At 44.4% G+C, this 13,686-nt stretch overlaps 1 protein-coding gene across 1 annotated transcript in view; it reads left to right on the plus strand.

Moving 5' to 3' along the window:
* The first annotated feature begins 532 nt into the window (after positions 1-532).
* Positions 533-13,686, plus strand: part of Rell1 (RELT like 1) — a 54,334-nt gene continuing 41,180 nt past the window's right edge. Inside the window, exon 1 of the mRNA XM_090343727.1 lies at positions 533-724. Coding sequence (XP_090199853.1) covers positions 637-724 — 88 coding nt within the window. The 5' untranslated portion in view covers positions 533-636. The remainder of the gene's footprint in view (positions 725-13,686) is intronic.

Here is a 13,686-nt window from a genome sequence, read left to right on the forward strand (position 1 = left end):
CAATTAAAGATATTAATCTCTACTTTTTTTCCCTTTGACATTCAGAAATCTTCCCGGACCAGAAACGGTGGGCAATCTAGCTGGATAGATGCCAGTGGAGAAATGCTGGCCCATCCGCTGCTTCCTGCCTGGCCTGCCTTCCCGCTTCCCCTTCCCACGCCTGCCTCGTTCTAGAACCCAAGTGGATGAGCCCAGGATAACACCCCCCCTCTCCCTTCCCCGCCCCCCCCACGCCCCAGGCTCCCGCGCAGTCCTGGCAGTTGCATCCGGGCGGGGTTTTGAAAGGAAGAGAACTCAGCAAGAGGAGGTGGGACCCGGGCATGGTGGGCGTGACCTGGGCGGGGCCACAGACGAATCCTAGCGGCCAAGCGGTTAGGAGAGGAAGCGGGAGTGACGGGGGGCGGAGCCATACGGAGGTGGGCGGGGACCGGGGGCGTGGCCGCAAGGCGGAACTCGGGGCTTGGCGGGGGGAGTGGCCTGGCCGGGTGGGTGGGGTTAGGGCGGGCCCTCCGCGGGGCGGGGTTCCTCCGGCTCCCGGGGCCGGGGCACTCGGTCCCCCCAGCCAGCTGCTGGGCTGTACGGTCCTCCTGAACCCCGGACGCGGTTCCCCGCGGAGGAGGGCGCAGGGACGCGACGATGGCTTCGCGGGGACTCCCGGGATCCGCCGTCCTCGCCGCTGCCGTCTTCGTGGGAGGCGCCGTGAGTTCGCCGCTAGTGGCCCCGGGTGAGTGCGGGAGCCGGGCTGGGGCGCCAGCTGCTGATCCGCGAAGGAAGTGCGGGGTCGGGAGGGTGGGCGACCCCGCGGCTCCCCGAGCCGCGCGCGGCCCGGCACAGCCTCGGGATCCCGGCGCTGAACATCTGGCTGGTGGCTTGTCCCGGGGGAGGCCCGGGCGGGGTGCGGCGCGTGGCGGCGGCTGCCGTCCCTCCCTTCCCGCCGGCCCGGCTCCCGCCTTCCGTCCCCCCCGCCTCTCCGAGCCCTGTCGCTCCAGCCCCGGGCAGCTCCAGGGTCCGGGAACCGGCCTGCCGTCGCCCTCCTCGGCGGGGGTTGGGGGTGTCGAGGACCCCCGCGGGACGGGCGGAAGACCCAGACGCCGGGGACGGGGTGCTCGGTCGCCGCCCCTCTCCGGAATTATCTTTAAACCTGCAGCAGCTACCATGGCTTTCCAAGTTTTCGGTTATTGTCTTGGTGCGTGGATTCTTGTGCCGGGCCAGGGATTCCACATGCCTTTCCATTGAACCTGGCCAGACCAGGCTCGGAATCCGAGAGGGCACACTGGTAAACTTGATTTCCACGCCCCCCCTTCTTCTTTGTGTCAATTCCTGTCTTCACGGAAGGAACTTTCTGAGATGGGGCGGGAAGGCACCCGTAGAGATGCCCCGGGGTGCCTAACGATCCAACTAGGAGCTGAAGTTTTTAACGGAGGTGTCACTTTTTGGCCGAAACCCCGTGTCTGTCACGCTCTTGTTTTTATATCGACACACACCAGGGATTTCTTATCATCATTTCATCCCCTCCCTCCTTAATTACCATCGCACGGCCGTAATTCGAACAAAACAAAACAAAAAACAGAACTCAAACCTTCCTAGCCATTTGGGGTTACCACAGGCTGAATCTGACGTCAGCAAGCTCTCCCAAGTTTGCCTTTGGGGGTGGCTTCTTTTCAGGTCTAAATAATAAGCACTTGGATATCTTCCAACAATGACTATCTCCTCCATGAAAACACATACACCGTTCTTCTCTCCGGAGACATTGCCCCACACTTAGTGCATTTAAACGGATTGATCAGTTGGCTTTCAGTTTTCCACAAGACCCAGAGCAGTTTGGGAAAGGAACAAGAAGGAGCTGATTCTCCCGAGTCTTTATTAACAGATCTGTATTTCCTTCAGCCATCCACCCTGGGGAAATGGCAGCTGGTGATGGGAAATTTTAGTGTTCACCCAATGTTTCACTGCTGGGACATACAGGTTCCTAATGAGGTTCAGATCAGATTTGAGGTTGTACAGAACTTAGCCAGGCTAAGTTGTTCCAGAATTTGGTGGTGGGAGGGAGGGGTTTAACCTGGGATTAAGAGTGCAGCATATGATGCATGTAATCATTCATCAACGGGAGAAATTCATCCATGGAACTGGTTTCCATTTTGATGAGTCTCTGAGCAACATCCAGATCTCAGGACTGCTGCGTGACTCAAGAAAGCTCTGATCTAATTGTGAAGTAACCTTTTAGATGAAAGTTAATGCTTTAGAAGAATGAGGAAAAGGAGAGGCTGTAGACTCTGAGTATACCAGTGAGTTTTGAGGTCTGACTCAAAAGAAGATATCCTGAGTGGCAAATTTGCTTGGAATTAAAGATGAGGTATAAGGAAGGGATGAGAAGTCATGTGGAAAGCCTGTGGTGTCTTCTCTGGCTTCTGGCTGAATGATATATATATATATATATATATATATATATATATATATATATATATGCATGCATGTTTCTCTGTAACCCTGTGAAGTATTTATTTTCATTAGGGTAACTAGGGCCCAACATTATATAGGTGTTGTATAATTCAGCATTAAATCAGAGAAGCACTAAGTGTAATGTGTGTGTGTTTATATGTATCTTTATCTAGCATAATAGAACCTTCTTGATTCTGAGATTCATTCTCTTTCCATTGTATTCTGCTCCTTCCTAGAGAAAATAGAATATAAGTTGCCCTCAACAGTCTTACAGAGATTCTAAGATTGCTTAAGCTACAAAAAAAAAAGGTAAGCATATGTTTATCAGAAATTGTGAAGAGGAGAAAAAAAAAAGAAAAAGAAGAGAGCTTCACAATGTGTGTGTATTTAGTATCTACTATTTCCTGCTTTCAAGAGTCTCCTGAAACTTCTGTCTCTTCGCAGCAGCATTGGAAATTAGACACCACAGGTTCCAGAAGGGATAATTCTCCACTTCTTGGCTTATTTATGTCTTTATCTTCTCTTGTTACTCCCTTTCTGGGCCTATGAATTCTCTGCTTCTTTCCCTTGAGTAAGGACTGGGTGGGAAAGGTCCTGGGTTCTGTGGGCTGCTGTCCAGTCTCCTGATCCCTCATTTAGATAGGAAAGATACTTTAAAAAAAAAATTAAACTCCGAGTTCCCCTTTGCCAGGTGGTAGACCAGGTGGCTGCATCTAGTGGTCATTTCATGAAGTGTTTTGAAAAAAATAAATGGCTTGAGTTTAGGATTCTATGATCAAGTTTAATTTGACCATGAACAATTTGAGAAGTGCTTGCCATCTCTTCCCTTTTCTTGCAGCCTTAATCCTCTCTTCTAACCACACAGAAAAAGATAAGACAGGAATCAAGTAAAGTATTTGGGGATTTTGAACAGTTGGATTTGAATGAGAGATACCTCAGTTCAGGCAGCCAGTGATCACTCTCATTTTTTTCTCTTTGTGTTTTTTTTTTTGCCAGTCCTGAGGCTTGATCTTAGGGCCTGACTACTGTCTCTGAGCTTTCTCGAGACTATTGCTCCACTACTTGAGCAACACCACCATTTCCAGCTTTTTCTGTGTATGTGGTACCGAGGAATTGAACCCAGGGTTTCATGCATGCTAGCCAGGCACTCTACCTCTAGGTCAAACTCCCAGCCCCTCTTTATGATTTTTTTTTTTTGAGACAGGTCTTGTTGTGTAGCTAATGCTGGCCGCAAACTCATGATCTGTTTGCCTCAGCCTCTCCTGTAGTAGGCTTCTACATGTGTGCAACCACAGCCCCACTCAGCTTCCTTGTTACTTTTTAATGAATTGTCTCTGATGTTGAGGTCTACTTACATAGTGAGGCAGTGCAATTAATGATGAACAATAATGAATGCGATATGGCATGTGGAGACAAAAATTAGAAATCTGAGTGAATTGATATCTTGTAGACACTATTCTCTTGGAAAAAACTTGGTGTTTAGTATTACCTGTGTGTGACTGACACTGTTTTTTTTTTTTTTTTTTTTTTTTTGCCAGTCCTGGGCTTGAGCTCAGGGCATGAGCACTGTCCTTGGACTTTCTCAAGGCTAGAGCTCTACCACTTGAGCCTCAGCACCACTTCTGGCTTTTTTTTTTTTTTTCTTCTATATATGTGGTACGGGGGAATTGAACCTGGGTCGTCGTGCATGCTAGGCAAGCACTTTCAACCACTAGGCCAAACTCCCGGCCCCTACAGGTACTGTTGTAAGTACATAGAGCATTTGATTCTTAGAACATCCTGTAAGTTATGTAATTTGTTTCCACGTTTGTGGGCAAGGAAATTGAGTCTCTCAGAAAGTTGCAAGTCTAATGTAAGCTGCTTCTTGACATATATTTAGACCTGTTCACTTCTGAAGCCTATTTTTATGATTATTGAAAGCTTTTGTTTTGCTAAGTTATTCTGAAATATCTATAAAGCATCACCAAGTAAGAGGGTAATGGCATGCTTTAAGTCAGAGGCTGGGCTTGAGTCACAAGCCAAAGAGAGACCCAACTACTTGGAGAGTGCAATTGTCTGCCTGCATTTTCTTAGCTGGGACATGGGCAGTGTGCCAACTCTGCTTGCTATCTGCCAGGGAGGACCAGATGAGCTGATATCTCTGAAGGGTCTTAGCAACTGTCAAAGTGGCATGTCTTTTACCCAGTGCAACTTTTTTTCTTTTTAGTTGGTGATGAGGTTTGAAGTAAGTGCCTGGCCCTTGCTAGGCTCCTGTTCTACCATTTGAACCATGCCTCCAGCTTATATTGCTGTTTATTTTGGAGATGGAGGTCAGTGAACTTTTATGGTTGGTTCAGTCATGAACTATGACCCTATACAGATCTCGGCCTCTGAGTAGGATTACAGGAAAGTGCCATCAGTGCCTGGCTTTTATTATAAATTCTATTCCTTCCTCTAAATGTCCTTGAGACTTCATTTATATCATTATGTAAATTAAAGTTCAGAGTAAATGTAGGTACATAGACTGTGGTTTTAGTGACACCTGAGAGTTTTCTGCTACTGTCTATGAGTTTAGTGGCGTGTCTTCAGCTAAGATGAAGCGCCATATGTACTTCTGACTCATCACCCCAAGTACTTAGAGTTTGTATGGAAAGGGGAAGAGAATCACCCCCCCCCCCCCCCCCGGCTGGCATACTACACTGGTCTTCTCTACATGTGTCTTTTACTCAGAGCCATTTTACTCTCGGTCTAAAGGACTCTTTTTTTCTAGAAAAACATGTTTGCTAATTGGTTAGACAATACTTGGTATCTTGATTATTTTTATTTGTGGTACTTTTTGAGTTTTTTTTTCAAAGCACGTGTCTGTTATCCTTTCCAGAGAATTCTCATAATGTGAAATGCACTGAAAACAGATGATTTCATGTGCTTGAACTCAAGGCCTGGGCACTGTTGCTGAGCAATTTTGCTAATCTGGCTTTTTTTTTAAGTAGTTAATTGGAGATCAGACTGTCACAGACTTACCTATCTGGTCTGGCTTTGAGGGTGATCCTCAGATCTCAGCCTCTTGAGTAGCTAGGACCACAGGCATGAGCTACCAAAGCCAGCTTCGTAGGCTTTTGATTGCTCTGTGCACAGTAAACCTCACTGGAAGCAAGGTGAGATTCAGGTATATGTTTCTCTCTTCCTGGTGTTGCTATGGTAATATGCATAAGTTTCTGAATGTGTCAAGGTTTCTGAGTGTGATAATGTACTTCTTGTTACCTTTCTAGAATCATGGGTTCCCTAATTCGTCAGCTCATATGTGTTGGGATCCAAATGCAAATATCCAGATAGCTTATGGAGAAACAGCAAGAACGCCATAGAAATTTAAAAGCTAACACAGAAATTCAATGAATGATTTTCTTTTTCTTTTCTTTCCTTCTTTCTTTCTCCCTCTTTTCTTTTCCTTCCTTCCTTCCTTTGTTTCTTTGTTTCTTTCTTTCTTTCTCTTTCTTTCTTTCTTCTTTCTTTCTTTTTCTTTTTTGCTAGTCCTGGGCTTGAACTCAGGGCATTGACACTGTCCCTGTGCTTTTTTTACTCAAAGCTATCACTCTACCACTTGAGCCACAGTGCCACTTCTGGCTTTTTCTATTTATGTGGTATTGAGGAACTGAACCCAGGGCTTCATGCATGCCAGGCAAGTACTCTACCACACACGCACATTCCCAGCTCTGAAGAGTTTTTTTGTTTGTTTTGTTTTTTAAATAGCAAAATACCCTCCAACAGGAGTAACTTCTCAAATGTGTGGCACCAAAGGAAAAGCAGTCTAACTTGACAGTCTCTTGCAGGGTCCAGTAGAGCAGCACAGGGCTTTGTTTATTCTGGTGCCTTCATGGATGCCTGTCCGCTGTAATGGGACCTCAGTGGTAGATGGAGAAGTTGGGCTGAAGTTCTCTGCTTTCATCTGCCAGGTATTGACACAGTTCTCTTTGTGAGAGAAAGAAATTAAATCCATCAAGGGACTTTTGGGAGGTGCGATGGGTAAAGGGTGGCAGCCACTCTAGATAACCTGAGTTCTTGTGACCAAGAACTTCTTTTGCCAAGCTGGTTTTCTGGTCTGTGTCCTGAGGTCTCACACAGGGACCGTGCCACAGCCAAGGGGCTCCTGTTTGCTGTACCAGGTGCTGGCTCCCCTCCCCTCCTTCATGTATTGTTTACACAGTCCTGTATCTAATAACTACAGCCCAACTACTAAGAAATGCGCTTATCGTACAGACAAAAAAACTTAAATAAACTTTTAAACCTGTATTTGGAGAATATTTGGATAGTCTATATCATGAGGTTACTGTCAGAATTACATGAGATAAAAGCAAATGAGGGCTTGGCACAGTAGTTCACAGGAACTGCTAAAAACATATTATTTATTATTTGTCTTTAACCCATCACAATAACTCTTCATAGCTAAAGGTTGACACACATTTATTTATTTATTGTGTTGGTCCTGATGCTTGAATACAGGTCTGGGCACAGTCCCTGATCTTTTTTTTTTTTTTTTTTTTTTTAGCCAGTCCTGGGCTTGAACTCAGGGCCTGAGCACTGTCCTTGCACTTTCTCAAGGCTAGAGCTCTACCACTTGAGCCTCAGCACCACTTCTGGCTTTTTTCTATGCATGTGGTACCAAGAATCGAACCCTGGTCTTCATGCATGCCAAGTAAGCACTCTACAACTAGGCCAAACTCCCGGCCCCAGTCCCTGATCTTTTATGCTCAAGGTCGACACTCTCACAGCTTTACTTTTGGCCTTTTGGTAGGTAATTGGGAGTTTATTGGAGTGTTATAGGCTTTCTTGTCCTTGCTGGCATCCAACTGTGATCCTTAGATATCAGCCTCCAAAGTAATTAGGATTATAGGTATGAACCACTGGTGCCTGGCTTTTCATTTATTTTTATCACTAAGTAGTTGTACAAAGGGGTTTCAACTGAGCATATCAGTTAGTGAATAGAATGCATCTTGATGACCTATCCAGTCTTCTCCCCCTTCCTGTCTCACCCATCCCCCCAAGTGCTACAAAGTTTTTATCCACTCCAGAATTTTACTTTCTTATCATCTACTGTTACCAGACATCTCCAATGACTTGGTAATATTTGTGTCATGTTCAAGGTAGAGTGGATTATTTAAAGGGCTGTGAAGGAAGGAAGGACGGAAAAAAGCCAGAGCTTGTTTCTGAAGTTCTAGCTCTTGGCCTCAGAGTTTTTTCTTTATAACTTTCTAATGTTCACATTGGCATACTTGGATAAGTCTTGGCAGGAAGTCTTCACTGCTTCTTCTTGTGGGTTGATGAAATGCTGTTATCTGTGTCTGTTTGCCTTGATGGGCCATATTGCCCCAGAGTTGAAAATACCTGGTCCTTTAAAAGAAAGAATTGTAAGAACTGAAGTATATTTGGCTCATGGTTTTATCACCCAAACATGCAAGTTTGGATCTCTTTTACTCAGCTGTTGTCCTGAGTAACTCAGCCTTGTGATCTCATTTAATCCTAATTAGTTTCCAAAGGCCCCACCTCCAGGCATCATTAGCATATCAATTAGGGATTAAGTTTCAAACTTCTGGGGGACCCAAACAGGAATAGGCTCACTGATTTATTTTGCCATGTGGAAAATATTATCAAACTATCATACTATATTCCCTGAGGATCAACAGAAAAGAGTAGATTGAATCTCTGCCGCAGGTTCAGGGAGCGTTAAACAACCTAATAGGTAGGTCATTATTAGCACCTGAGGTATATTAAGGACAAGGAGATTCTGGCACAGGGCCAGAGCACTGCAGCTGGGATGGGAGTGGGTCATGGGCGAAGAAATGGGGCTCTAGTACAGGTTGGGCAAGTTTGAAGGAAGTGAGGTTTAAAGTGACACCTGTTCAACTGTGAGCATTAGTGGGCCAATGGGCCATTTGTGTTCCCCCAGGAGAGGAGTTGCTGTGGAGTGGATATAGTTTGAATGTGCCTCTCTGTGGTTTATGGTTGAATTTACTCCCCATTGTAAGACAGTAAGCACATATCCAAATACGGTGGTTTTTTTTTTTTTTTTTTTTTTTTTTTTTTTGCCAGTCCTGGGCTTTAGCTCAGGGCCTGAGCACTGTCCCTGGACTTTCTCAAGGCTAGAGCTCTACCACTTGAGCCTCAGCACCACTTCTGGCTTTTTTGTATGTATGTGGTACTGAGGAATCGAACCTGGGTCTTCATGCATGGTAGGCAAGCACTTTAACCACTAAGCCAAACTCCCGGCCCAAATGCGGTGTTTTTTAAAAGTGATTTTGGAGCCAGGCATGGTGGCTCATGCCTATAATCCTAGCTATTCAGGAGGCTGAGATCTGAGGATTGTGGTTCAAAGCCAGCCCAGCACTAAAGAACAAGAGACTCTTATCTCCAATTAATCACCAGAAAATGGGAAGTTGGGGCTGTGGCTCAAGGGTAGGGCCACAGGGTTGAGCTGAAGAGCTCAGCGACCACACTCAAGCCCCATGACACCCCCCCCCCCACACACAAAAAAAGCAGTGATTTTGGAGTAGATAGTCTCATTAGGGTGGAGCCCTCAGGACTGAATTCTGGTGGCTTTAGGAAAAGAGGAAGGCACCAGAGACCACACATTCACCCACACTTTATACTCACGTGCACTGGCATGTATACTTCTCTCCCCCTGCCTTGCCCTGTTTTGCCACATACTCCGTCCTTGAGACTCTACCAGCAGGAAGGCTATCACCACATGAACTGTAGGTAAATAATAAACCTCTCTGTACTATGTTATCTCTCATCTCTTTTACTGTCCCTTGGTTATCTCGTATTGTTACAGTATTTTACCTTGTTATCTGGTATATTGTCTATATGTTTATTTGGTTATTTGAAATAGGATAGGTAAGCAGGGAACAAGATGAGGGGTGGGGGTGGGGGGAGGGAAATGGGGACCAAAACATGAGAAAGGATATCAATGTTTGTGAAGTAATGCACCTTCTGTCTGGTAAATTTAATGTAACCCTTCTATTAATTACAATAAAAATATATATAAAAAAGATTAATGGAGAAAAAAATAAACCTCTCCTTTAAAAATCACCCACCCAACTGCATTAAACTGCAGAGCTTCTGTATGGCAAGGGACATAGCTAGTAAATTAATTAGGAAGCCTACAGAATGGGAGAAGATCTTCACTAATCATACAACGGACAAAGGCCTCATATCTAAAATATATCAACAGCTCAAAACATTGAATCACTCCAAAACTAATCTCCAAAGTAACAACCATCCCATTCAAAGATGGGCCAAAGACTTAAAGAGAGTCTTCTCTGAAGAAGAAATAAAAATGGCCTATAGACTCATGAAGAAATGCTCAACATCTCTGGTCATAAAAGAAATGCAAATCAAAACAACTCTAAGATTCCACCTCACTCCAGTTAGAATGGCCAGGATCAAGAAAACTAATAACAACAGATGCTGGAGGGGATGTGTCCAGGAGGGATCACTACTACACTGTTGGTGGGAGTGCAAACTCGTTCAACCACTATGGAAAGCAGTATGGCAGTGCCTCAAAAGACTAAACATAGAGCTCCCCTATGATCCAGCAATTCCACTACATGACATTTACCCAGTCGTCCAGAAACAAGGGCATACTAAATCTACTAGCGCAACGATGTTCATTGCAGCACTATTTACCATAGCAAAGATATGGAACCAACCCAGATGCCCCTCAGTTGATGAGTGGATCAACAAGATGTGGTATTTGTACACAATGGAATTCTATGCTGCTGTCAGAAAGAACGACATCGCCCCATTTGTAAGGAAATGGAAAGACTTAGAAAAAATCATATTAAGTGAAGTAAGCCAGACTCAAAGGAACATAGGCCCAATAGTCTCCCTCATTTGTCATAATCAGTAGAAACCTTGGGCCCTCCTAGCAGAGATTTACAGTAGAACAAAATCTAGAGACATTAGGCCAAATAGTAAGACACTAAATGTAAGGACCTTCAGGATAAGGAAACAAAAGCCATATAATGAGTGACTGTTGTCCTTAATGTACTATGTTATCTCTCATCTCTTTTGCCATCCCTTGGTTATCTCATATTGTTACAGTATTTCATCTTGTTATCTGATATATTTTATATGTGCGTAATTGGTTATTTGAAATTGGATAGGGAAGGGGGGAAATCAAGATAAGCGGGGGAGGGTGAGAGGGCAATGGGGACCATGTCATGAGAAAGGGTATCAATGTTTGTGAAGTTATGCACCTTCTATCTGGTGAATATAATGTAACCCTTCTATTAATCACAATAAAAATAAAAAAAATCACCCACTCAGCCAGGCACCAGTGGCTCACACTTGTAATCTTAGCTACTTAGGATCATGGTTCAAAGCCAACCTGTGTAGGAAACTCTGTGAGTCTTTTATCTCCAACCAACTTCTCCAAAAAGTGGTGCTGTAGCTCAAGTGGTAGAACACTAGCCTTGAGCAAGAGCAGCCCAGGAATAGCACTCAGGCCCATATTTCAAGTCCTAGGACCAGCAAAAAAGAAAAAGTCACCCAGTGTGATGGTGTTTTACAGGCGACAGCAAGCCAACTTGCAGCAGTGGTCTCCAACTGAAAATCTATTTATTTTCAGTAGTACTGGGAAACTAAGGGATCTGGCCTGCTAGCCCCTCTCTGTATCACTTGAGCCATGCCCCTGGTCAGTAGTTTTCCAGTCTGAGCATGTAGGAGTTCACCTGGGGGAATTGGTCAAGGCACAGAGCAGCCGAGGCAGGAGGTCTTGCCTGGGACTGGAGAATTTGCTGTTTTCTCTCATTTCCTGGTGATGTTGGCTGAGTGCTACACACCTGTGTAGCACGGAAGCGTGGAGAGATAATAAGGTAGAACCAGTGTGGTGGGTTGTGTCCCTCTTCAATGGAATCCTTGTGCTACCTGTCAGAAAACAGTATTGTTTTCTTCTTTATTGAGATTGAAGGAAAGTACCAGAAGTAAGAAAAAGGCAAAGATAAGAAAGACAAACTCAACCTGAGAAGGGCAACCAAGTCTTCAGCCTGGCTGGAGAAGAAATGGTGCAATTTCTTTACAACTAGGGTCTCTTTTTATTGGGGTGGGGGAGGGCATGGGTAGGGCCTAGGGTAGTTTGTCATGGGAGGAGGCAGGATGGGAACAGAAGGGGCTCTTTTGCAAAGAATTTACCTTGAGTTACAGGAAAGCATTTTTGTTTTGTTTTGTTTTTGTTTTTTTCAACATCTGTTTTACATAGCCCTTGGTTCACAGGTTATCTCATTGATAGTTATAGTTGCTGGATATGTTTGGAGAGGGGGAAAAGGAGGGGAGATGATTCAGAGAGTTCTGCCACAAGGCCACAAGGGACATATATAAGATATGGCCGTCAGGGAGAAGGTGAGTGTTAAAGTCTTTTTTCATCACTACCATATCCTGTCCTCTGCCCATCCTTCAAGCTGAGATCCGGGCAACATTTCCCAGGTATCTTTTCTCCTAGTCTGGACTGCAGCTTTACCTCCTTTGGAGGCAATTGGAGGCCAGGAGTGCTCCTTGCTTTTCCACTTTATCTCATCTTCATATTTTTTTATTTTTTATTTTTTTGTGGGTCATGAGACTTGAACTTGGCCTGGGTGTTGACCCTGAGCTCTTCAGCTCAAGACTACTGACCTACCCCGTGAGCCAAGCCCCACTTCCCGTTTTCTAGAGGTTAATTAGAGATAAAAGTCTCAGGTCCTTTTGTACCCTGGCTGGCTTTGAACCTTGATCCTTAGATCCCAGTCTCCTGAGTAGCTAGGATTACAGGCATGAGCCACCGTGCCCGTCTGACCTTCAGTTTTATGGCTTGGTTTTGTGTATTTTATCTGTATCTGTTGGACCAGCTGAGACATGAGACATAATACATGCTGACGTCTTGCTTGATCAGATTTAATTCTTGCAATCATGAGGAACAGGTTACCATAATACTTGTGTTGTGCAGGCAAGGAAACAGGCCTAGGGAGAGGAACCAGTAAGGAGCAGAAAGGGATCTGTTGTTTAGGTCACATAGGAGGGAAAGCCAAAGCTTCATATAAAAGCTCTTTCTGGGCTGGGAGAGTAGCCTACTGGTAGAATACTTGCCTAACATACAGGAAGACCTGGGTTAAATTCCTCCATATCACATACACAGCAAAAAGCCAGAAGTAGTGCTGTGGCTCAAATGGCTATCCTTGAGAAAAGCCAAGGATAGTGCCCAGGTCGAGTCTATGCCCCAGGACTGCCCCCCCCCCAAAAAAAGTTTAATTCCGAACAAAACAAAACAAAACCAAAAACAATAACAAACTCTTAGCCTGGCATGGTGGCTCACACCTGTAATCCTAGCTACTCAGGAGACTGAGATCTGGTTAAAAGCCAGCCTGGGCACTAAAGTCGATGGGACTTTATCTCCAACTAACCATTAGAAAACCAGAAGTGGCATTGTGGCACAAGAGGTGGTAGGTCAGTAGCCTTGAGCTGAAGAGCTCAGGGACAGCACCCAGGCCCAGAGTTCAAGTCCTACAACCAAAAAAAAAAACCCCAAAAAACAAAAAAACCCCCACCACTACCACCACCAAACCTCTTTCTGTTTTTGGTACTTGGCATTCTATGCTTTGTGTCACTGGTAGAGGAAAGTTTTGTTTTTGATTTGGTTTACTTTTTCATTGTAGTTCCATCCACTTAAAGAGAAAACCAAGGCATTTTATGTCTAGAATACAGATTTTTTCTAATATATAGCATTATTATTCTAGAAATTCCTAGAAATTATCCAGTTGCCTTATGAGTAGCTATTTGAAGGGAATGATTTGATTTGCATGTAGTTGGATTTAGAAAAAAAATTATTATTTTTTTATTTTCTTGAGACAATGTTTCACTATGTAGCTTAGGTTAGCTTTAAACTCTATTTCCTCCTACCAACCCATCCTTAGTGCTAGGATTACAGGCATCTAATTAGAAATGATTTTTTAATAAAATTTTGGCACGATAGTCCTATAAAGACAATATCTATGATTAACCTGAAAAGATACAGATGAGACAACTCTGTCATCACTGTGTCTTGAACCAGCCGGATACATTTATCTGAGTGGTTGAAGCTTTATAAAGAGCCTGTATATAACATACCACGTGACAGGAAGGATTTAAAAACAAAGAATTCTTCGCAATTCTGCTAACGTTCTGAGCCTCCACTCCCACACATGCACACGGACATAATGTGGTTTTCTGAGATTCCTCTGAGGGGAGGGGATTTGAAGAATTTAC

Source organism: Megascapheus bottae, chromosome 13 (assembly GCF_031878675.1).
Source record: "Megascapheus bottae isolate mThoBot1 chromosome 13, mThoBot2.hap1, whole genome shotgun sequence".
Lineage (NCBI taxonomy): Eukaryota > Metazoa > Chordata > Mammalia > Rodentia > Geomyidae > Megascapheus > Megascapheus bottae.